The 23,953-nt window shown below is 64.1% G+C and overlaps 1 protein-coding gene across 1 annotated transcript; it reads right to left on the bottom strand.

Annotated features, from left to right (window-relative positions):
- Positions 1–1,779: 1,779 nt before the first annotated feature.
- On the bottom strand, positions 1,780–18,376 carry COL1A1 (collagen type I alpha 1 chain). Its single transcript, XM_066340110.1, has 51 exons — positions 18,116–18,376; positions 16,395–16,589; positions 16,241–16,275; positions 16,114–16,149; positions 15,500–15,592; positions 15,340–15,408; positions 14,139–14,183; positions 13,841–13,894; positions 13,636–13,689; positions 13,465–13,518; positions 13,304–13,357; positions 13,144–13,197; positions 13,002–13,046; positions 12,732–12,785; positions 12,579–12,623; positions 12,382–12,435; positions 12,104–12,202; positions 11,967–12,011; positions 11,783–11,881; positions 11,520–11,573; positions 11,336–11,443; positions 10,839–10,892; positions 10,563–10,661; positions 10,377–10,430; positions 10,199–10,297; positions 10,061–10,114; positions 9,327–9,380; positions 9,167–9,220; positions 9,005–9,058; positions 8,776–8,820; positions 8,578–8,676; positions 8,344–8,451; positions 7,939–8,046; positions 7,787–7,840; positions 7,629–7,682; positions 7,436–7,543; positions 7,282–7,335; positions 6,894–6,947; positions 5,880–6,041; positions 5,662–5,769; positions 5,467–5,574; positions 5,318–5,371; positions 5,128–5,235; positions 4,702–4,755; positions 4,490–4,597; positions 4,333–4,386; positions 4,067–4,174; positions 3,693–3,975; positions 2,461–2,651; positions 2,137–2,379; positions 1,780–2,054 (listed from the first exon to the last, which is right to left on the bottom strand). The coding sequence occupies exons 1-51, from the start codon at positions 18,195–18,197 to the stop codon at positions 1,908–1,910; spliced, it is 4,362 nt and encodes a 1,453-aa protein (XP_066196207.1). The 5' UTR covers positions 18,198–18,376; the 3' UTR covers positions 1,780–1,907.
- Positions 18,377–23,953: the final 5,577 nt, after the last annotated feature.

Genomic DNA, 23,953 nt, shown 5'->3' with positions numbered 1-23,953 from the left:
GCAGCGCAGAAGGCGCCGGGAGCAGAGCGGCAGCGGCCGGGAGCAGAGAGGGATCGGGGGATGAGGAATCCCCAAATTCTCCGCGGCGGGACCCCCCCGGCCCGAGCCCCCTCCCCAGCGGAGACCGGCGCAGAGCAGCCCGAGGTTGGTTGGATCATTTCACATGCCTTTATTTCAGCAGTCAGAAAAAAAAAAAAATAATATTTAATCCATTTTTTTATAAGAGGACGATTGGGGGGAAAAAAAAAAAAAAAAAAAAAAAGGAAAAAATAAGACACCCCGCCTCCCCCAAAACCGCTTTAAAATTATTAATTCCTTCATTAATTAGTTATAATACATGATACAGAGTAGGTACAGACCTCGGGGGGAAGCCAGAGCTGGGCCTGGCGAAGGGAGTGGGTTCGAGGAGGGATGGATGGAGGGATGGAGGGATGGAAAAGCTGCTGGAAGATGAGAGCGGAGCTGAAATTCCCCCTGCTCAACCTGGAGAACGGATTTCTTCCTTTCCCCCTGGGGAGTTTTGTGCCTCTGGCTGTGCGGGGTTTGCTCGTGGGGCCATGGGGATGAGGGGGGAATAGCACCTTTGGGAAATTCCCGAGTGGAGCTGAGCAGCAAAAACAACAACAACAAAAAAAACCAGGAGAGAAATAAACCCTGAAACGGAGAGGAATCCAAAGAGACCAAGCGGAGAGAGCTTTGGAGGCTGTAGCACCAGGCGGTCCCGGGGCTGAGTGTTCCGGGCCCAAAATTAAAGAGAATACTTTAAAAAACAACAATTATTTAAAAAAAAAAAAATTACAAAACCCAACACACAAAAACCAGGATAAAAAAAAAAAAAAACAACAAACCTGAGGGAAAGAAACCTCCAAAGGAAAAAAATCAAAATAAAGAGAACAACCAAAAAGAGAGAGAGGGGAAAAAATAAAAGGAGAAGGGGGGGAAAAATTAGCACCTTTGCTCTGAACCTGGCAGGAAAGTCCCGGCACGGCTGAAAAGCTCCAAACGAAGCTAAAATACAAATAGGAAAGACAAAAAGAACCCCGAAATGGCGAGTGAAAAGGAGCCCCCGAGAGTGGTGAGGTAGCCATCCGGGCAGGGCCGTCAGCGCGGGGCCGCAGCTGCTCCTCTGAGGGGCTGAAATTGGGGCTTTTATTTTTGCTGCCTGAATAAAAAAAAAAAAAAAATATATAAAACGAACAACAAACAACCGACAGAAGGACCAAACAACCAAAAAAAAAATCATTAAAAAATCACCAGAAGGAAAAGGACAACGGAGAGAACTCCAGATCAGCATTATCCCGATAAAAGAGAAGGAGGAGAGGGGAGAAAAAGAGGGAAAATGAGGGGGAAAGGGAAATTAGAGCCGGAGTTCGGCACCTTCCTGGCAGCAAAAATGAACGTTCTGATGAGCTGCAGAAGCGAAGGGGCTGGCGGGGAGGGGCCCGGGGGCTCGGGGACCCTTTGGGGGGAGCTTTGCCCCATCTCCGGGGCTGAGGGATGAGGGGGGCAAGCAAGCGAACCCACTTCCTGGTGATTTTGTTTGAAAAAAGTCATTTATTTGGGTTTTTTTTTTTTTAATATTTTTTTTTAGGGGAGGGTTGAACGCCTTTTTTTTTTTTTTTTTTTTTTGGAGGAAAGAGAGTTTTTATGAGAGTTTTTTTTTTTTTTCTCTCTCTTACGGCCACGCAACTGGAGCTGTTCCTGTAGTTTGTTTAGAGACGCTGGGCGGTCAAAACCGACACAAATTCAAAAAAAAAAAAAAAAAAAAGTAGTAAAAAGTCCATGTGAAATTTTCTCCTTTTTTTTTGGCTGTTTTTTTTTTGTGATTTTTTTTTATTATTATTATTTACTTTTATCATTATTATTATTATTACTCTCTCCTGTCACGCAAATCCGGGCTGGGGGGGTTACAAGAAGCACACGGGGCCGATGTCGATGCCGAATTCCTGGTCCGGAGCGCCGACGTCCATAGGAGCCAAATCGATGATGGGCAGGCGCGAGGTCTTGGTGGTCTTGTACTCGATGACTGTCTTGCCCCAGGAGCCCGTGTGACTCTGCGGGGACACCAGCGTCACCTCCTGTCCCCTCCCGCTGTCCCGCCCACCCGCGTCACCAAATGTCACCCGTGTCACCCACCGTGCAGCCGTCCTCGGTGACGCCGTAGGTGAAGCGGCTGTTGCCCTCGGCGCGGATCTCGATCTCGTTGGCGCCCTGCAGCAGCAGCGCTTTCTTCAGGTTGCCGCTGGCCTGCTCCATGTAGGCCACGCTGTTCTTGCAGTGGTAGGTGACGTTCTGCGACGCCTCGGTGGCCATGAGGCGCAGGAAGGTCAGCTGGATGGCCACATCGGCCGGGTCGGAGCCTTCGCCGCCGTACTCAAACTGCGGGGATGAGCGGGGGGTCAGCGCCGAGCCGTGCCCCGGCTGTCCCCCGCCGTGTCCCCGCCGTGTCCCCGAGCTCACCTGGAAGCCGTCGCTCATGCTCTCGCCGAACCAGACGTGTTTCTTCTCCTTGGGGTTCTTGCTGAGGTACCAGCTCTTGCGGGCGATGGAGGCCCGCGTCGGGTACACGCACGTCTCGCCCGTCTCCAGGTTGCAGAAGACTTTGATGGCGTCCAGGTTGCAGCCTTGGTTGGGGTCGATCCAGTACTCGCCTGAGGGGACAGGGACAGGGACAGGGTCAGGGGCAGGGAATGGGATTGGGATAGGGACAGGGATTGGGACAGGGACAGTGACAGGGTCAGGGAATGGGATTGGGATAGGGACAGTGACAGGGTCAGGGTCAGGGATTGGGACAAGGGACAGGGACTGGGGCTGAGACAAGGACTGGGACAGGGACTGGAACTGGGACAAGGACAGGGACAGGATCAGGGAGACAGGGACAGGGTCAAGGACAGGGACTGGGACAAGACAGGGTCAGGAACAGGGACTGGGTCAGGGAATGGGATTGGGACAGTGACAATGACAGGGACTGGGGCAGGGAGTGGGACTGAGACAAGGACTGGGACAGGGACTGGAACTGGGACAAGGACAAGGACAGGGACAGGGACTGGATCAGGGAGACAGGGACAGGGTCAAGACAGGGTCAGTGTCAGGGACAGGGATGGAAGAGAGGGACAGCCAGGAGGGAACAGAGGAGGGACAGCCAGGAGGGATGGAAGTCAGGAGAAGCCAGGAGGGATGGAAGTCAGGAGAAGCCAGGAGGGATGGAAGTCAGGAGAAGCCAGGAGGGATGAAGCATGAAGCTGAGGAACACCCCCAGGGGCTGGAGGATGGAGCTGAGGAGCCGCCAGAGGGATGGAGGAAAGGAGAGGCCAGGAGGGAGCGGGTGAGGAAGAGCCGGGAGGGATGAAGAGCCCCAGGGGCTGGAGAATGGAGCTGAGGGGCAGAGGATGGAGGGGAGGGTGAGGGATGAAGGACGGGAGATGCTGAGGGTGAAGGGAGGAAGGAGGAAGGTGAGGAGCAGCCGTGGGAGGTGAGGAAGGCAGGGAGGGCGGAGCGAGGAGCAGGAGGAGAGGAGGAGGGAGAGGGACATGGAGGAAGGGACAGGAGGGGACGGAGGGGACAGCACCCAGCGGGGACAGCACAGAGGGCAGGATGAACCGGGGAGCTTCAGAAGAAGGACAGAGGTGAGCAGCAGCAGAGGGGACAGAGACGCGGGGACAGCCCCGAGGGGACACCGGGGTGACACCCACCGCTCTTCCAATCGCCGTGGCACATCTTCAGGTCGCGGCAGGTGCGGGCTGGGTTCTTGCGGGTGCCCTCGGGGCTGCGGATGTTCTCGATCTGCTGGCTCAGGCTCTTGAGGGTGGTGTCCACCTCCAGGTCGCGGTCCCTCATCACGTTGGCGTCATCGGCGCGGTAATAGCGGCCGCCGTCGTGCGCCTTCTCCTGGGGCGGCTGCGGCAGGAAGCTGAAGTCGAAGCCGCCGCTGGGAGGACCGGGGGGACCGGGGGGCCCGGGGGGGCCGGGGGGACCCTGCGAGGGGACACGAGGAGGAGGAGGATGAGGATGGTGACGGAGCGCTGAAGGCGGGAGGCTCCGGGAGGGAGGAAGGCTCGGGACGTACGACGGGACCGACGTCTCCGGTGCGGCCGCGGGGTCCGGGGGGACCGATGGGGCCGGGCAGCCCGTTCAGCCCGTCCTTGCCAGCGGCGCCGGCAGAGCCGGGGGGACCCTGCGGGACGGGAGAGAAGCGTCAGCACCGAGTCCTGGTGGAAATGTCCCCTCCAGCCGTGAGCCGTGTCCCCACGGGACACCCGAGGGCCCCCGCCGCCCGCTCCCCCCGCAGTGTCACAGCCGTGGCCGGATGTCGCAGCTCGTCCCGGGACTCACTCGGGGACCGGCGGGACCAGAAGCACCAGAAGGACCTTGTTCACCAGGAGAGCCCTGTGACAATGGAGGAGGAGGGAGAGGCGACATCAGAGGTGACACGGGCACGTCGCGCTGCCTCCTCCAGGCCGCGGGGCCACCGACACCCCCCGGGACTTACGGGAGGACCAGGAGGGCCCTGGAGACCGGAGAAGCCTCTGTGACCCTTCATGCCTCTGTCACCCTGTTCACCGGCTTCACCTTTGTCACCACGGGGACCTTGGGGACCCTGCAGGAGGAGAAGAGGAGTTGAGCGGGGTCCTGGCCAGTCACTGTCCCCACGCCTGTGGGGACACTGAGGCACCGAGGGGGACAGAGCAGAGCGTCACTCACAGCAGGACCACGAGCACCAGCAGGACCAGGGGGACCGGCGGGACCTTGGGGACCCTGCGACAGGAGAGAAGGACACAGGTTAGAGCATCCCACACCTCCTGCTGCTGCTGCCTCGGGGCAGAACCTCCCTGAGGGGCTGAGGGACCCCTGAGCGGGGTGGTGGCACCCCCAGGGCCCTGTGCAGGGTGGTGGCACCCCGAGGGTCCTGTGCAGGGTGGTGACACCCCGAGGGTCCTGTGCAGGGTGGTGACACCCCGAGGGCCCTGTGCAGGGTGGTGGCACCCCGAGGGCCCTGTGCAGGGTGGTGGCACCTCTCCCTCCCTGGGGCAGCTCCTGGCAGCAGCAGGGGCTGAGCCCGGGGGCAGACCCCAGACCCTTTTCGGGCCGGGGGGGCGCAGGGGGGGCTCTGGGCTGAGAGTCACTCACCGTCTCACCACGATCTCCGTTCTTGCCAGCAGGACCCACGGGCCCGGGGGCACCGGGGGCACCGGGAGCACCAGGGGGGCCGGCGGGGCCGGTCTCACCGCGATCACCCTGCGAGGAGGAGGAGGAGAGGTCAGTGTGAGCCAGCACAACCCCGTCACCCCCTCCCACGCCCCCCTCAGAGCCCACTCACCTTGGGACCAGCAGCACCGTCACGGCCGGGGGCACCTTCAGCACCGGGAGAGCCCTACGGGGGGCAGAGAGCCTCGTTAGGGGCGGGGGGTCTCACTGGGAGACCCCCGCCCACGGGCGGTGCCCTCAGCTCGGGGGGTCCGTGCTCACCTCACGTCCGGCTTCTCCGGGGGGTCCGGCCAGGCCGGGGGGGCCCATGGGGCCGGGGGGGCCGCGCTCACCGGGGGAACCGGAGGGACCTTGTTTGCCGGGTTCGCCCTGCGGGGGGACACAACGCGGGGGTCACAGAGCGCCGGACACGCACCCCGGGGTGGGGGTCCCCGGGAGCCCACCCCCGGTACTCACGGAGGGGCCGGGCAGCCCAGGGAATCCTCTCTCGCCTCTCTGTCCGGGGAGACCGACCACACCGCGCTGGCCGGCGATACCTTGGGGTCCGGGGGTGCCGGGGGCGCCCTGCGGGGGACAAGCGACACCTCAGCGCTGCTGCCAGCCGCCGCGTCACCCTCGCCACAGAGGAGGTGACAAACACACAGAGCGGACAGCGCAGCGGGTGGCTGACTCACGATGGGGCCGTCAGCACCGGGGGCTCCCTTCTCTCCGGGGGGCCCGGGGGGTCCGGCGGGGCCCGGCTCTCCGGGGCGGCCGGCGGGGCCGGTCTCACCGCGGGCTCCTTTGCCGCCCTCCTTGCCGGCGGGGCCGGGCGGGCCCGGGAGGCCGATGTTGCCCTGTGAAGGGGAAAAGCGGCGAGGTGAGGCCGGGACCCCCCCGCTGCCGGCTGAAGGGCGGCCAGGGGTGTCCCGGAGCCAAGTGGGACAGCGCGGCCACGTGCGGCTCCGGGAGGGGCCCAGCGCCTTGCAGCCTGTGTCTGCAAAACCTCTCTCTCCATGTCCCCTCACCCTGTGTCCCTAACACCTCCCGGCCCGTGTCCCCAGCACCTTGCAGCCTGTGTCCCCAGCATCTCTGTCCTGTGTCCCCAAAACCACCTGCTCCGTGTCCCCAGAACCTCTCTTTCTCTGTCCCCAGAACTTCCTGTCCCATGTCCTCAGCACCTCCTGCCCCGTGTCCCCAGCACTTTTCTCTCTCTGTCCCCAGCATCTCTGTCCCCTGTCCCCAAAACCTCCTGCTCCATGTCTCCAGAACCTCTCTCTCCATGTCCCCAGTACATCTCTCTCTGTGTCCCCAGCACCTTCTGTCCTGTGTCCCCAGCATTTCTCTCTCTCTGTCCCATGTCCCCAAAACTTCATGTCCCATGTCCTCAAAACCTCCTGCTCCCTGTCCCCAGAACCTCTCTTTCTCTGTCCCCAGTACATCTCTCTCTGTGTCCCCAGAATCTCTCTCTCTGTGTCCCCAGAACTTCCTGTCCCATGTCCTCAGCACCTCCTGCCCCGTGTCCCCAGCACTTTTCTCTCTCTGTCCCCAGCATCTCTATCCCATGTCCCCAAAACCTCCTGCTCCATGTCTCCAGAACCACTCTCTCCATGTCCCCAGCACCTCTCTCTCCATGTCCCGTGTCCCCAGCACGTCTCCCCGTGTCCCCTGTCCCCAGCTCCAGCCCCCCGTGTCCCCGTGTCGCTCACCGAGGGTCCGGGGGGTCCGACTCTTCCAGCAGCACCAGGGAAACCAGTAGCACCCTGGCAGGGAGGAGAGCTGCAGTCAGTGGGGTGGCACCCAGGGGACAATCCCCGGCCTGGGGTCACCGCAGGGCGCCCCGGGGCGGGCAGGGGGAAAGCGCCCACCCGGGGGGCTGATTTGGGGGGTACAAAGGCAAACCCCCCCCCTTTTCCCCCTGCTGGAGGAGGCCACCCCACCCCGGTGCCACCGCCAGGTTTTGGGGCGCAGGGCTGGGGGTGCCCCACGGTGTGGGGGGAGCAGAGCCCGAGTTAAAGCACCTCGGGGTCCTTCACCCCCGGGGGTGTCCCCAGACCCCCCAAAACTCCCCCAAACCCCCACAAGGCCGATACTTACAGGGGGTCCAGCGCTTCCGCGAGCACCTTTGGGACCGGGAGCACCAACAGCGCCCTGGGCGGGAGGAGGAGGAGGAGGAGGAGGAAGAGGAGAGGGGTGAGCTGAGCTGTGGGGCCACAAGCCGGGCCGCGGGGGGACTGAGGGGGACACTTACAGCGGGTCCAGGAGCACCAGTGGGGCCGGCGGGGCCGGGGGGACCGGCGTCACCCTTGGCTCCAGCATCCCCAGTTTCACCTTTAGCACCAGGCTGGCCGTCGGCGCCCTGCGGGACACGGGGTGAGCCCGGGCGGCGCTCAGAGCCACCCTGGGGGACAGGAGGGGACCCCCGGCAGCGGGGTGGCACTTACGGGGGGGCCAGCAAATCCAGCAGGACCGGGAGGGCCGGGCTCGCCGCGGTCACCCTGGAGAAGAGATGGGAGGAGGGAACAGTGTGAGACAAGCAGGGGACGGCCACCACGGCCACCAAGGAGTGGCAGGGCCGTCACCGAGGGTGGGGGACACTTACGGGAGCACCGCGAGCACCAGTGGGACCAGCAGGACCCGGGGGACCGGCTTCACCCTGGAGAAGGAGAGGAAAAGGGGAAAAAAGGGATCAGGGCTGTGGCAAGGAGGCGGCGGTGGGCGCACGGACACTTTGTCCCCGCGGGATGTCCCTACCTTGTCACCAGGAGCACCAGCGGGGCCGGGGGGGCCGATGGGACCGGTCAGGCCACGGAGACCGTCCTTGCCAGGGGCGCCATCAGCACCTTTGGGACCGGGGTCACCCTGAGGGAGGGACACGAGGGGTTACGGGGACAGGAGTTGACCTCTCTCTGCACCGAGACATCCTCGGTCCTTCATCCCTCCTGGGACAGCCTGGGACCATCCTCCTCCTCACAAGAGGCGTTGTCCCCAAGGGGTGGGGACAGAGGTGACACAGAGGACACAGTGTCCCCAGGACCAGCCTCAGCTCAGGGGCACACCGGGGGGATGATGAGGGAGGTGAGGCTCAGGGGTGGTGAGGAGCAGGTCACCAAGGGGGACACGGGGCCTTGGGGACCTCGGGGCTTTGGGGACACGTACTCTGTCACCCTTGGCGCCTGGCAGGCCGGCAGCACCTCGCTCTCCGGGCATACCCTGCAGACCGGGGGGCCCTTGGTTCCCGGGGGCTCCGGGAGCACCAGCATCGCCCTGGGAGAGGGGAGAGAGCAATAATGAGATTAATTAAAGGATTAGTGAGATCCCGGCACCGCAACCCCAGCCTCAGGGGCTGAATCAAAGCCCGCGGCTCGGGGACAGTCCCCGGCTGGCACCCACCTTAGCACCATCGTTACCGGGAGCGCCGTTAGCACCGCGAGGACCCTGGGGGCCGGGGGGGCCTTGGACACCACGTTCTCCAGGGAAGCCTCTCTCGCCCTGGGGAGGGGACACGGGACAGGCCCCGCGGCCGTCAGGGACACCTGGGGACACTTCGGGGTGCCGAGAGTTGAGGGGACGCGGCGGCGTTCAGCTTACCCTGGCACCGGCGGGACCGGGGGCTCCGGCGTCTCCGGGGACACCCTGAGGGACAGGGGGACGAGTCAGAGGGGGACGGGTGGCACTGGGGACAGGCACGGTGTCCCCAGGGGTCCCTCATTCCCTGGGCAGCGATTGTCACTGCTCCTCCTCTGCATGGAGCACCCGGGGGTGCCCTGGGGGGGCGCCATGGGGAGGGGACAGCAGTGTCCCCAAAGGCCACACTCACCTGCTCACCAGGCTTGCCAGCCTCGCCAGGGGGGCCAGCGGGGCCGGGCAGACCCTGGGGAGGAAGAAGAGGAGCCGTGAGCCACCAGGGAGGGGACAAAGAGCAATGTCACCCACGCTCTGGGGGCTCTGTGCCCCCGCCGGGGAAGGGGACACCCCTCACCTGGAAGCCAGGAGCACCAGCGGGACCTTGTTCACCTCGTTCTCCAGCGGGGCCCTGGGGGACACAGCAGGGACATGGAGGGGGGCAGGTGGCTCCCGAACCCCTTGCCCGGTGGCCGGGCGTGGCCGGGCGGGGTCAGGTGTGGCCGGGGGATACTCACGGTGGGGCCGGGGGGACCTTGGGCACCGGTTTCACCATCTTTGCCAGCAGCACCCTGGGGAGGGGGAGAGGAGGGAGCTCAGAGCAGCCCCCGCAGGGACCCGTGTCCCCCCCGGGCCGGGCCGCAGGAGACACCCACGGCCTCGTCACCGCCCTGTCCCCGCTCCAAGGGCACCGGGACACACCGGGAGGGGATCCCGAGCTCCTCATCCCACCGGGAGGGGATCCCCAACTCCTCATCCCGCCGGGAGGGGATCCCCGACTCCTCATCCCGCCGGGAGACACCGGGAGGGGATCCCAGACACCTCATCACCGGGAGGGGATCCCAAATTCCTCATCCCGCCGGGAGACACCGGGAGGGGATCCCAGACACCTCATCACCGGGAGGGGATCCCAAATTCCTCATCCCGCCGCGGGCTCGGGCCGGGAGCCTGCCCTGGCTGCGCTGGGCCACTTCACACCCCATTGGGACCACATTCAAATCCCATTCACAGCGGATTCACAGCGGATTCACACCGCGCTCACATCACATTCACACCGTAGTTACACGCTCATTCACATCACAGTCACACCCCATTCACACCCCGCGCACACCCATTCACATCCCATCACAGCTGCCCCGTGCCCTCCCTGCCGCCCCACGCCGGGGTGACGCTCCCTGTCACCCCCCTGTCACCCTCCCTGTCACCTCCCTTGTCCCCTCCCCGGGGCTGTCGGTGCCCCGCCCGCACTCACCACGGCGCCGGGGGGACCGGGGGCTCCTCTCTCGCCGGGTTTGCCGGGTTCGCCCTAAAACCAGAGCGGGATGAGCCCGAGGGGACAGTGGGGACAGGTCCCCTGAGGGGTGGCACCGGCGGGGAGGGTGACACTCACCGCAGCACCTTTGGGCCCGGGGAATCCCATCACTCCGGCCTGGCCTCGGGCTCCGGGGGGCCCGGGGGGCCCGGGGCGTCCGTCTTGACCAGCGGGACCCTGCCGGGGGGAGCAGCGGCCCGTTAGAGGGGCCCGGCGGCGGCCGGGGCGGGAGGGGACACCAGAGGGGACAACTTACAGGGGGGCCGGTCTTGCCGTCGGGTCCGGGGCTCCCGGGGCTTCCAGTCAGACCCTGCGAGGAAGAGGAGGGGCGTCAGGAGCTCGGGGGATGCTCCCGAGAACGGGAGCGGCCTGGAGCGCGGCTCCTCCGCCGGCACAGGGCGCAGGACAGCCCTGCCACCGTGTCACCGTGTCACCAGCTCACCTTGGCGCCGGGCAGTCCGGGCTCTCCGGGGCGTCCAGCTTCACCAGGAGATCCTTTGGGGCCGACGGGGCCGGGGGAGCCGCGCTCGCCGGGGGGACCCTGGGGAGGGGGGACAGCCGTGAGCCAGCTGCGGGACAGCCCGCGGGGACAGGGACACAGGCGTGTCCCCGCAGGTGGCGGCCACACGGAGCCGCCGTGTGGGCACAGGGGACAGCGGCCGGAGTCCCCAGGGCCGCGCTGAGGAGGATTTTCCCCCGCAGGAGGAGGCTCACCCACCTTGGGACCGGCGATGCCATCGGCGCCAGGGAAGCCGCGACTGCCAGGAGCGCCCTGAGGGGACACGGCACGGTCAGTGCGGGGACACGGCACCGTCAGTGCGGGGACACGGCACCGTCAGTGCGGGGACACTCGGGGACATCGGCGGGGACAGGGGAGGGAGGTGACACAGCGGGGACACGGGTGGGAGCAGCCAGGAGGGGCTGGGGACGTCCCCACGGTGTCCTCGGACACGCTGGACACGGGGAGGAGGACGGGGATGGGGACAGGGACATGGCCGGGGTGGGGACAGGACAGGGATGGGGACAGGGATGGGGACAGGGACATGGCAGGGATGGGGACAGGGATGGGGACAGGGATGGGGACAGGGATGGGGACAGGGATGGGGACATGGCAGGGATGGGGACAGGGATGGGGACAGGGATGGGGACAGGGATGGGGACAGGGATGGGGACAGGGATGGGGACAGGGATGGGGACAGGGCCGCTGCTACTCACACGTTCGCCAGCAGGCCCGGGCAGCCCCGCGGGGCCGGGCTCACCGCGGGCTCCTCTCTTTCCTTCCTCGCCAGCGGGGCCGGGGGGGCCTTGGACACCGGCGGGACCCTGCGGAAGGAGGCGGAGGGATGAAGACCCCCGGGAGGGGCCGGAGCCGGCGGGGACATTTCGGGGGGACACTCACGGGTTCGCCCTTGGCACCGGTGTCACCCTTGTTTCCTGGAGCGCCGGGTTCGCCCTGGGCGGGAGAGAAGAGAGACAAGGTTTAAGGGCGGATTGAGGAGCAGAGAGACCCCCGAGTGACATCCCCACGAGCCCTCAGCGGGACGAGGACACGGCCCGTGTCCCGGCAGGGCTGCGGGGACCCGGGGACACCTCCGGAGTCACCTCCGGGTGGCAGAGGGGACGATGCCGGCCCGGCGGCCCGAGGGGCCCGGGGATACTCACGGTGTTGCCCTTGGGGCCGGGGGCACCGCTGGGACCTTGGGGTCCGGAGGGGCCGCGGGCACCGGGGAAACCGGGAGCGCCAGCGATACCGGGAGCGCCCTGCAAGAGGCACGGGGGCCGTGAGGAGGAGGAGGAGGCGCAGCCCTTCCTGCCGCCGCCTCAGGGGGACACGGGGGACACTCACGGTGGCGCCCTTGGCACCGGGTTGGCCGTCAGCACCGGGGTTGCCCTGCGGAGAGAGGAGGAGGAGGAAGAGGAGGGTCACGGCGGGGCCGGCACACGCGAGGCCGAAGCACGGGGGTCCCTGGGGATGTCACTCACAGCGGGACCGGCAGCGCCAGCGGGCCCGGGGGGACCGGGCTCACCGCGAGCACCTTGGGGACCTTCGCTACCACGAGCTCCTTGGGGACCCGTCTCACCCTGGAGAGGAAGAGGAGGAGGAGGAAGAGGAAGGATCAGCTTCCATCTGCGCCTTCTTCCCGCGGGGACACGCGACACACGGCCGGGGATGTCCCCAGGTGTGTCACCGGCGCGGGCGGTGCCAGCCCGCGACACCCGGGCCATCCCCCGCCCACCGCCCCGGAGCCCCCCAGCCCCACCTTAGCACCGGCGGCACCGGGGAAACCGGGGGGACCAGCGGGGCCGGTTGGACCCTAAAAGGGACAGAAGGACGGTCACAAGGGACAGAAGGACAGTCACTCGGGGGGTCCCGGCCCGAGGCGGCGCGGGAGGACCCCGGGCTGGGGTCTGCCTCCGGAGGAGCCGCAGGAGGACGGGCGGGGTCGGCGACACTCACGGGGGGACCGGCGGCACCGGGAGCACCGTCATTGCCACGAGCGCCCTGCGGGAGAGGGGACACCGTGAGCGACAGCCGCCGGCGGGGCAGGTGACACCCACGGGTGGCACAGGGGACTCTGAGGGCTCAGGCCTGCCCATCCCCGATACTCACGGCCGGGCCGGACGGGCCGGGGCGGCCTCTCTCTCCGGGAAGACCACGAGGACCCTGGGGAGGGGACAGGACACGGTTAGGACACGTTCGGGTCACCTGGGTGGACACTTTCTCCTCTCTGAGCCTCCTCCCACCCGTCACTGCCCACAGTGATGTCCCCAAGGGGCCAAACCCCTCCCGCCCCGTTCCCTGAGGAGGGGCTGGGCCCCCATCAGGTGTCACCCCCACCCTTGTCCCCTCCTGCCCAGGACCCCCCGGTGCAGCACTCACCATCTGTCCGGGAGCTCCGTTCTCGCCGGGGCTGCCGGGCTCTCCCTAAGGAGGAAGGACACCGTGAGGGACCCGCTCTGCCGGGCACAGGGGACAGCGGGGACACCGCCGGGACAGGGGTGGCACTGCCACCGCTCCTCACCTTGGGGCCAGCGGGTCCAGGCTCACCCTTGGCACCATCCAGACCGCTGAAACCCTGGGGACAGCACAGACGAGGGGTGCGGGGGTCAGGGGGGGACCCTGGCTGAGCTCAGGGGTCCTTTGTCCCCAAAGTGTCACCAGCAGGGGAGGGGAGGACTCACTCTGTGTCCCTTCATGCCCGGCAGGCCGGCGGTTCCGGGGAGACCTCGAGCACCCTGGGGGACACGGGGGACGGTGATGGGGGCGCTGGGGGGGCTGTCCCCACGCCAAAGGTCCCCAGGGCAGGGGGACAGCTGGGGATGTCCCCTGGTGTGTGTCTCACCTGGGGGCCGGGGGGACCCCGCTCTCCGGGGCGGCCAGGTTTGCCAGCTTCACCCTGGGGACAAGGACACGCCGTTGGTGGCACGTCCCCAAGCCAGGCTCACCTGGGCGGGGCTGGGGGGGCCACCAGGCCCCAAAGCTGGGGAGGGGACCCCAAGGACGGGCCACTTACGTCATCTCCGTTCTTGCCAGGGGGGCCGGCGGGACCTCGGGGACCCATGGGACCCTGGGGGAGAGGGAGGGCAGGGCTGAGGTGACAGCTGTCCCCTGTCACTGTCACCCGCCCCAGAGGCGTGGCCCCCGGAGCGGGGACAGTGTGGCCGCAGCAGCAGCGTTGTCCCCACGCCCAGGGGACATCGGCGGGTGACAACACTCACAGAAGCACCGGGCTCGCCGGGTTCACCGGGGGGACCTTGGAAACCTTGGGGACCCTGTGGAGAGACAATAAAGGGGAAAAAATGGGTCAGAAAGTGAAAAGTTTGGGTCTGAATCTCCCAGTGGCAGGGGTGATGTGTCCCCCCCACCCCGTGTGGTGGCACCAGGATTTTGTCCCCACGTGCTTCTGTCGGGGTCAGGAAGGGTGTGACACCCTCCAGGCTGTCCCCAGGCCACCCAAAGGACCCCCTGGGGGGTGTTTGTCCCCAAACCCAAACGGACAGAAGAGGTGACACTCACAGGAGCACCGGGAGGGCCGGGGAGACCACGGGGACCAGCTGGGCCCTGCGACAAGAGAAAGGGTCAGCAGTGTCACCCTGTCACCCTGTCCCCATCACCATCCCACTGCTGCATCCACTGGCCCCTCCCCTGCTGTCCTCACTGCCACCCCATTCTTGTCCCCACTGCCACCTCATTCTTGTCCCCATTGCCACCCCATCCCTGTCCCCATTGCCATCCTATCCCTGTCCCCACTGCCACCCCATCCCTGTCCCCATTGCCATCCTATCCCTGTCCCCACTGCCACCCCATCCCTGTCCCCACTGCCACCCCATCCCACTCCATTCCCTGTCCCCAGCACCAACCACTGCCTGTCACCACTGTCACCCCATCCCTGTCCCTATTGCCTGTCCCCATTGCCACCCCAACACCGTGTCCCCAACACCTCCACCCATTCCCCACTGCCACCCTGTCCCTGTCCCCATCACAGACCTGTCCCTGTCCAATCTCTACACATTCCCATCTCTATTGTCACTCCATCCCTGTCCCCATCCCTGTTCCTATTCCTGTCTCAGTCCCTACACATTCCCTGTCTCTGTTGTCACTCCATCCCTGTCCTCAACTCTGTCCCCATCACTCTCCACCACTGTCCCCATCACCACCCTGTCCCCATCCCTGTACATTCCCTGTCTCTAGTGTCACTCCATCCTTGCCTCCATCCCTGTCCCCATCCCTGTCCATCTCTGTCCCCATCCCTGTCACCACCCTGTCCCCAACTCTGCCCCTGTCCCAGTCCCTACACATTCCCTGTCCTATTGTCACTCCATCCATGTCCCCAACTCTGTCCCTTTTCCTGTCCCAATCTCCACACATTCTCTGTCTCTACTGTCACTTAATGCTTGTTTCCATCCCTGTCCCCAAATCTGTCCCCATCCCTGTCCCCACACATTCCCTGACTGTTGTCACTCCATCCCTGTCCCCAACCCTGTCCCCATCATTCTCCATCACTGTCCCCATCCCCGTCCCTGTTGTCACTCCATTCCTGTCCCCATCCCCGTCCCTGTTGTCACTCCATTCCTGTCCCCATCCCTGTCCCCTCCCGGCCCAACACCCCTCCCCCCGCCCTGGTGCTCAGTGACGTCACCGGCACAGGGAGCGCTCCTGTCCCCATGCCCCCAGTGTCCCCCAGTGTCCCCGATGTCCCCGGTGTCCCCAGGCTCACCATGGGCCCGGGCACTGCCATCCCTCCGGCCTTCTCGTCGTAGCCGTAGGACATTTGGGGGGCGAAGTTCTGCGGGACAGGGACAGTGGAGGGTGAGGGGGGCTCGGGGGCCGAGGGGGGCACGAGAGCCCCGAGGGGACCGGGGACCCCCCAAACTCACCCCGCCGAGGCCTGGGGGGCCGGGGGGGCCGGGGGGGCCCGGGAGGCCGGGCTGTCCTGGGATGCCATCTCTGCCGGGGGGGCCGGGGAGTCCCTGCGAGAGAAACGGGGGGTCAGCCCCGAAATTGGGGTCAGCCCCGAAATTGGGGTCAGCCCCGAAATTGGGGTGAGACCAGGAGAGATTGGGGTGGGCCCCGAAATTGGGGTGAGTCCAGGAGAGATTGGAGTGGGCCCCCGAAATTGGGGTGAGCCCCAATGGGATCAGGGGTGAGGCCAGGAGGGATTGGGGTGAGTCCCGAAAATTGGGGTGGGCCCAGATGGGATCAGAGCTGAAACCCGGAGAGATTGGGGTGAGCCCCAGTGGGATGGGGTGAGCCCAGCAGGATGGGGTGAGCCCCAATGGGATCAGGGGTGAGCCCAGCAGGATCGGGGTGAGTCCCGAAAATTGGGGTGAGCCCCAACGGGATCAGGGGTGAGCCCAGCAGGATCGGGGTGAGTCCCGAAAATTGGGATGAGCCCCAACGGGATCAGGGGTGAGCCCCGCAGGATCGGGGTGAGCCCCGCAGGATCGGGGTCCGTGCAGAGCAGGGGTCCCTGCGGGGGGGACACACCCACCCTGTCTCCTTTGGGGCCGGGGTCTCCTTTAGGACCCTGCGGGGCAGAGACACAAACACGTTAGAAAACGGGAAGCTCCAAAACCGGAGTGAAATCGGTGGGGGGCGGGATTTTGGGGGGCCCTTACCTCTACTCCAGCGGTTTCTGGGTAGGCAGGGGAGGCTGCGGGGGGAAAAGGGGGTTCAGCATCACCCGCCGGGGCTGGGGGGACACGGAGCCCGCCTGTCCCCGGAGAGGGGGGCGGGACACCGCTGGGGGGTGGGTGGGGCGTGTCGCGATACCGTCGGTGTCGGGACAGATGGGGCAGCACTCTCCGAAGGGGATCTCGGCGTTGGGGCAGTCGGTGGTGTCCTCGCAGATCACCTCGTCGCACAGGATGTTGCCGCTGTCGCAGACGCAGATCTGGCACGGTTCTGGTTTCCACACGTCCTTGTCGTTGTAGGTGAGCCCATCCTGGATGCAGCTCCCGGTTTGGACTGGGACGGCGACAGCGACAGCGACAGGGACAGCGACAGGGCGGCGGCGTCAGCGGGGCCGGCCCGGAGCCCGCCCGGTCTCGCCCTGCCCTCATCCCCCTCCCCGCTCCCGCAGCGCTTCTCCCTTCATCTGGTTCTCATCAGCCCAGCGCGGTGACACGGGAAAAGCTGCACAAGAAACTCTTCCCACATCGGCTGGAATTTAAACAAAACAAAACAAAACAAAATATTCCCCTCTACAAAAACCCCCGCAGCCGCTCGCTCCGTCCGGCCGGGGCCAGGGCAAAGAGCCCCCCAAAATGTGGGGGGTCCCCGGAACCCGCGAGAGGCCCGGGCCGGGCTGGCCCCGAACCCGGGCTGAAATTGGATCCAGGCGGCGGCGGGATGGGGCCGGATGGATCGGGAATGGGAGAGCCGAGGAGGGCGGGGAGGGGAGCGAGAGGCCAGCGGCCAGGCCCGGGGGTGGCCCCACCGTGGGGAAGGGTCCCGGGGCGGGGAGGGGGCGACGGGCTGAGCCACGTCATGGAACAACACCCCTCCACTCAAAAAAAAAAAAAAAATTAAAAAGGTGAAGAAGTAAAAAAAATGGGAAAAGGGACATAAAAATGGCAAAGAGAGAGAAAAAAAAAAAAAAGGAAAAAATGTAAAAAAAAAAAAAAACAAATGGAAAAGGCAAAATTCTTCTTGGGGAACAAAAAAAGGCGGACTGGGAATGGGAAAAGCAAAATGTAGAATGGGAAATGCAGGACGGGGAACGGAGAACGGGAAACGCGGGACGGGCATTGTCATATCATAATGCATGATCATCATAATTGTAATAAAACAATAATAATGATTTTAAATAAACTTCAGGGAATTACCCCTCCCCCTCCAAAAAAAAACCCCCAAAAAAGGACAAAATGGGGCAAAAAGCGGCGGGTGCGCCCCCCGTGTCCCCCCGGCGCAGGTGACAGTGGGGCACGGGGTTGGTGGCACGGGGGGTGACCCCAGGCCCGCGCCTGGCAGCCCCCGCTCCCCCGGCTGCCGAAACATTTTGCTTATGAATCATCCGAGACTTTTCTAATTCTTTCCTGATGGCTTTCGCAGATCCCGGGGCTGGGCCCCCCCTCTCCCTCCTCTCTCTCTCTCTCCCCCCTCTTGTCTCTCCCGCGCTCTTTCCCCCCTTTCCTTTCCCTTCCCGGCCTCCTCCTCCTCCTCCTCCTCCCCTCCGGCCCTGCTCCCTCCTTCCCCGCCGGCTCCTCTCCACCCTTCCTCCCCTCTTGGTTCTTGGCACTGCGCCCCGGCTGCTCACCCCCAGAGCCCCCCGAAACCCCCTTTCCCCCCAGCCCCAAATCCTCCTCCCCGCGCCCCTCCCCATCCTTTCCTCTCTCTTTTTTTTCGGGATTTTCCCCCATTTTCCGCTCATCCCGCTCCTGACGCCCACCCCGAGGTCCTCCTGGCCCACCCCGGGACAGCCGGGCCGGGTGTCGCCGGTGTCACCGCGGCGGCGGGTCCCCGCGGGGTGAGCGGCATCCCCCGGTACTCACTGTCTTCCTCTCCTTGCCCGCGGGCGAGTAGGACGGCCGCTGCTATCACCAGCAGTGACCGAGAATCCACAAAGCTGAACATGTCTAAATATTAGACATGTAGACTCTTTGGGCTCTCTTTGCTCCCCGTTGTTGTTGTTGTTGTTGTTGTTGGTTGTTCTTAGCTTGGGGTCATGCGGGGCCGGCGCAACCCTGGAGCTCCAAAATCCAGACCCCAGCAGAAAGTTCCTACTGCCCTTTGCCCGCTCCTGCGCCGGCCCTTTTATACCGTGCGCCGCCGGGGAGAGGTGGGACCCGGCTTTTTGGACGGCCCCCTGGGCCAATCAGAGGCACCCAGCGAGTCGGGGAGCACCCCCTGTCCCCCCCTGTCCCCCCCCGGGCCGGGCCGTGGGTCCGTGCACACGCAGACACACGCAGACACACGCAGACACACGCAAACGCGGCCGCGCACACGCGTGTGCCTTGCAGCAGGGCCGGGGTCTGGCCTCAGCCGGGATTTGGGGGGCTGGGGGGGTTTGGGGTGCGGGTTTTTGCCCGGGGGGGTGATTTCGGGGGGTGGTTGGAACACTCGGAGGTGTCTGCGCGGATGGAGGGGGTGGGGACAGGCGATGTGGCACGTGGCGCTTTGGGGACCCCGGTGCCACGCGACGCCGGGAGCGGCACCAAGGAGCTGCCACCCCCCCAAAAAACACACCCCCGCAGCTGGGGAACCCCAAAACCCACCCGCGGCTCCCCACGGGGACCCCCCTGCAGTAGGGCCAAACCCCGGCGTGGCACAAGGCCGAGGCCACCCGTCCCCTGAGCATCCCTTGGAATGTCCCCAGGAGCATCCCCTGTCCAAGCCCGAAGCCCCTCGGGAGCCACAGAGACCCCGAACCGCGCCCCAAAGCCGCTCGCTCGGTGTTTTTTCAGCCCTTTTCTCTCCCTCTTTTCCCTTCCCTTTCCCTGGCTCCTCTCGCTCCCCTCGCTCCCCCCCTGGCACCGCTCCACGGCCGTTTCCACATTTGAAGGAGCCACGTTGGTTGGAAAAAGCAAAAGCTCCTGGACAATGATCCACAAAAACCTACCGTGCAATTTGGGGAGGGTGTAATTACACGCCAAAAAAATCCACGTCTGTAGCAGGGCCGGGAGCTCGGCCCAGGGGCAGGGACACGGCCAAGGTGGCACCCGCGGCAGCCCCGGGGGCACCTCCCGCCTCTCCGGGGGCAGTTTTGGGGAACGGGGTGGGAAATGGGGCCGGGAAAAGGTGGGTTCAGCCCTGGTGACCCCCCCGAGCTGTGCTGGGGGGGTGTGGGATACTGGGAGCACTGGGAGCACTGGGAGCACTGGGAGAGCTCAGTTTGTCCCCACTGTCACTGTGCTGAGAGCTCGAGGGCTCAGGGGAATACTGGGAATACTGGGGACACTGGGAATACTGGGGACACCATTTGTTCCCTCTCCCCACGCTGTGCTGGGGCTTTGAAAGCTCATTGGAATGCTGGGAATACTGGGAGCACTGGGAGAACTGGGAGCGCTCAGTTTGTCCCCATTGTCACTGTGCTGAGAGCTCAAGGGCTCAGTGGAATACTGGGAATACTGGGAATAGTGGGGACACTGGGAATACTGGGCTCAGTCCAATTGTCCCTTGCCCACTATGCTGAGGGTTTGAGAGCTCACTGGGGTGCTGGGAATACTGGGAGCACTGGGAGCACTGGGAGCACTGGGCTTGGCCTTCACACCTCCAGCAGTCCCCGTCACAGGGCTGAGGAGGGCTTGGAGTTTCACTGGGTTACTGGGAATACTGGGAGCACTGGGAGCACTGGGAGCACTGGGACCTCTCCACTTGTCCCTCCTGCCACCGCGCCGAGGGTTTGCAGCGGGATTGGAATTCCGGGAATTCCGGGACAGCCGAGCTCAGCCCTCACACCTCTGCCTGCCCTGCCAGCCCCGCGCCAGGCTGGCGGTACTGGGGATACTGGGAATACTGGGAGCACTCTGCTGCTCCCTCCTGCCACTGGGCTGCCCACTTACAGGCCCAGTGGAATACTGGGAGCACTGGGAGCACTGGGAGCACTGGGAGAGCAGCCCCATGTCGAGGTGGGAGTTCCCACTAGGACATTCCTTGATTTTCCTTCAGAAAAAAACCCAAATCCGTGAAATTTAACGGTGAAATAACGGAGTGGGGGGACACACGGCACGTCACCCACCGCGCCTTTGTGCCACCTTTTAATCCCGTCATTGAATTTAAATCTGAAATAAAATGCGCCGCAGGAGGGGTGGGGGTCACTCGTGTGCCCACACATGTCCATGGGGCACACCGGTGTCACAGCCCTGGCCCAGCCCCCAGATCGAGCCCCACATCCAGCCCCATAACCATTCTCCAGTCCCATATCCATTCTCCAGTCCCATAACCATTCTCCAGCCCCATATCCATTCTCCAGCCCCATATCCATTCTCCAGCCCCATATCCATTCTCCAGTCCTATATCCATTCCCCAACCCCAGTCCCAGACCCATAACCATTCCCCAGCCCCATATCAATTCTCCAGCCCCAGATCCAGCCCCACGTCTATTCCCCAGCCCCAGATCCCTTCCCCAGCTCCATAACCATTCCCCAGCCCCATATCCACTCTCCAGCCCCGTATCCCTTCCCCAGCCCCATATCCCTTCCCCAGCCCTAGATCCAGCCCCATATCCCTTCCCCAGCCCCATATCCCTTCCCCAGCCCTGGATCCATTCCCCAGCCCCATATCCCTTCCCCAGCCCTGGATCCATTCCCCAGCCCCATATCCCTTCCCCAGCCCTGGATCCAGCCCTATATCCATTCCCCAGCCCTATATCCATTTTCCAGCCCCGGCTCCATTCCCCAGCCCTGGATCCAGCCCTGTCTCCATTCTCCAGCCCCAGATCCCTTCCCCAGCCCCATATCCATTCCTCAGTCCCATATCCAGCCCCAAATCCATTCTCCAGCCCCACATCCATTCCCGAGCCCTATATCCATTCCCGAGCCCTATATCCATTCCCCAGGCCCATAACCATAACCCCAGATCCAGCCCCATAACCATTCCCCAGCCCTGGATCCAGCCCTATATCCATTCCCCAGCCCTATATCCATTCTCCAGCCCCATATCTATTCCCCAGCCCCATATCCATTCCTCGGCCCCAGATCCATTCCTCGGCCCCAGATCCAGCCCCAGATCCCTTCCCCAGCCCCAGATCCCTTCCGCAGCCCCGGCTCCATCCCCCAGCCCCGGCTCCATTCCCCAGCCCTGGATCCATGCATCCAAGACACGTTGCAGGCGAAGCCTCCTCCAATCCTGCCCCGGCGACTCGAGGAGCGCTGGCCGGGCTCCAGCCTGAAGATGTGTCTTTAATTTTTGCAGCATGACAGAAAAGAAAAGAATGTCATCGGCTTGGGTGTTTTTTCTCTTTTTTTTTTTTTTTCCTTTTTTTTTTTTTTATATGTATATATGGAGAGGGAGGGGAATATAAAAAAAAAGGGGGGGGAAGGACGGGATGATGCCACCTCATCAAGCCCCGGCCGCCCGCCCCAGGAATGCGGGACAAGGGCTTGGGGGCTGGGAAAAGGGAAGAATTCCCACTTTGAATAAGGAGGAGGGAAAAAAAAATAATAAAGAAGGAGAAGAAGAAAATGAAAAAAAAAAAAAAAAAAAAAAAAAAAAAGGCTGGAAAAGTCGTTAGGATCCTCGGAAGCAGAACGGGAGACACCGAGCACAGGCCGGGCTCCTGCAGGATTTGGGGTGCTCGGGAACGGGGGGCACCCAGCCGGGACCCTCGGGCTCCTCGGGGGTGTTGGGGATGGGGGTGTCACACTCAGCCCCCCCCCCGGCTTTTGGGGGGATCCCAGAGCCTTTCCCGCCTGTCCCAGACTGGTTTTTACTGGTGCAAACTGGGCGTGTGGCCAGAGGGGAGAGAATGGAGGCGGCCACCCCAAAAAGATGAAGGTCACCCCAAAACCTTGGGGGCCACCCCGAAAAAAATTTGGGATCCTCCCTCCCAAAAAAAAAAAAAAAAAAAAAAAAAAAAAAAAAATCAGCGGTCACGCCAAAAAATTTGGGGATGCCCAAAAATTCGGGGGGTGCCCCAAAAATCCTCGGGCCACCAGAGATCGGGAGGTTCCCCCGAGGGTGAGGGGCGAGGATGAGGAGGAGCAGCCCCAGCGGTTTTTGGGGTAAGAACCACCCAAAAAAAGGGGGTTCGGGAGGGGGTTTGTTTGCCGAGGAGCCGGAGCAGACGGCGGCATCTGGAGCGAGTTAACTCCCCCCGGCAGCCCAGACACATGGATCGGATTAATTCCCTTTTCTCTCCCCCCGCCCGCTTCCCTCGGCAGCGCCGGGAGCCGCTCCTGTGTCCCCCCAAGCGCCCCCTCCCCACCGCGCCGCGTCCCCCACCCCTGGGTGGCCTTGGGGACACGTCCTGCCGGGTGGGGACACGTCCTGCCGGGTGGGGACACGCAGGTGGCCGACCCCACAGAGAGCCCAGAGAAGGCGGTGTCCCCCAAAAAAACCCCTCGGGGGGGGTTCCCCGACCCCCCCACGTTTGTCACTTTGTCACCCCCGCCGCGGGGACGCGGTGGGCGACGCGGTGCCTCAGTTTCCCCGGCGGCGGCCGCAGGCTGGCACCGCCCCGGCTATTCCTGGTGGCCCCGGGCGCCCTCAATTGCGGCGTCCGGGCAGAAGCCCGTAATCACGGCCGCGACTCCGCGGCTATTTCCAGGGAAAATTGCTCAAATTGGCCTCCGGGATGCCAAGGCCGCCCTCGCCCTCGCCGGGGGCACCGCGGGGCCCGGGGGGCGCTGCCAGGGGGTGGTCGTGTCCCCACCGGGGACCCCCGGCCTGAGGAGGGGACCTGGGGCTGCTCGGGGGGTCCCTCAGGCCGGGGGTGGGTGCGCTGGGACGGGGAGTTGGGGTGTGACCCCTCCCAGGGGCTGGGACCCCCCTGGGGGGCTCGTTTCCTTCTCTGCACCCCCAAACTCCCCCCACAGCCAGGGTTTGGGGTCACCCCCCATACCCAGGGCTGGGACCCCCCCGGGGGCTCATTTCGCCTTCTGCACCCCCAAATTCCCCCCACACCCAGGGTTTGGGGTCACCCCCCTTACCCAGGGCTGGGATCCCCCTGGGGGGCTCATTTCCTTCTCTGCACCCCCAAATTCCCCCCACACTCAGGGTTTGGGGTCACCTCCATCTGCACCTCCTCATCCAGGGCCGGGCCCCGTTTTTGGGGGGCTCATTCATCCCCCCACACCCCTCAGCCGGGGCCGGGGCTGCTCGGGCCGGTTTTGGGGGGCTCTGGGGGTCCCAGCGGCCGCCCAGCCCAGCGCCGGCCTCACAGTCTGGGCCCGGGGAGCCGCGATGGAAACTCTGAGGGACGAGCTCCACGCCGAACATTTTCCGTTCCCGACTCCTTTTTTTCCCTTTTTTTATTCCTCTGACTTTTTTTTTTTTTTCTTTTTTCTTTTTTTTTTTTTTTTCTCTCTTTTTGGGTTTTTTTTTTTTCGCCTTCCCCTGTTCAGTTTCATTGAAGAATTCGCTGCCTCCTCCCAGCCCCGGGGAGGGAGCGATGGGACTGGGGGGTCTGGGGGAGCCCCAAATACCCCAAACACACACCCCAAACACCCCCAAAAACACCCCAAACACCCCAAACAAAAACCCCAAATACCCCAAATATCCCAAATATCCCAAACACCCCAAACACCCCAAACACCCCAAACACCCCAAACACCCCAAACACCCCAAACACTCCAAACACTCCAAACACCCCAAACACTCCAAACAAAAAACCCAAATACCCCAAACACACACCCCAAATACCCCAAACATCCCAAATATCCCAAACACCC

Source organism: Sylvia atricapilla, unplaced genomic scaffold (assembly GCF_009819655.1).
Source record: "Sylvia atricapilla isolate bSylAtr1 unplaced genomic scaffold, bSylAtr1.pri scaffold_111_arrow_ctg1, whole genome shotgun sequence".
Lineage (NCBI taxonomy): Eukaryota > Metazoa > Chordata > Aves > Passeriformes > Sylviidae > Sylvia > Sylvia atricapilla.
Note: the sequence above shows the minus strand (reverse complement) of the source record. Positions and strands in the feature narration are given on the sequence as shown.

Excerpts from the sequence above, each read along its gene's own strand:
- COL1A1 (XM_066340110.1), bottom strand. The coding sequence starts at position 18,197 with ATGTTCAGCTTTGTGGATTCTCGGTCACTGCTGGTGATAGCAGCGGCC. Across the intron at positions 16,590-18,115 it reads CGGGCAAGGAGAGGAAGACA|TCCAAACCGGGAGCTGCATC; the intron begins GTGAGTACCGGG and ends TCGCCGTCCCAG. Across the intron at positions 12,203-12,381 it reads CCGGTGCCGCCGGTGCTAAG|GGTGAGACGGGTCCCCAAGG; the intron begins GTGGGGCTGGGG and ends CTTCCTCTCCAG.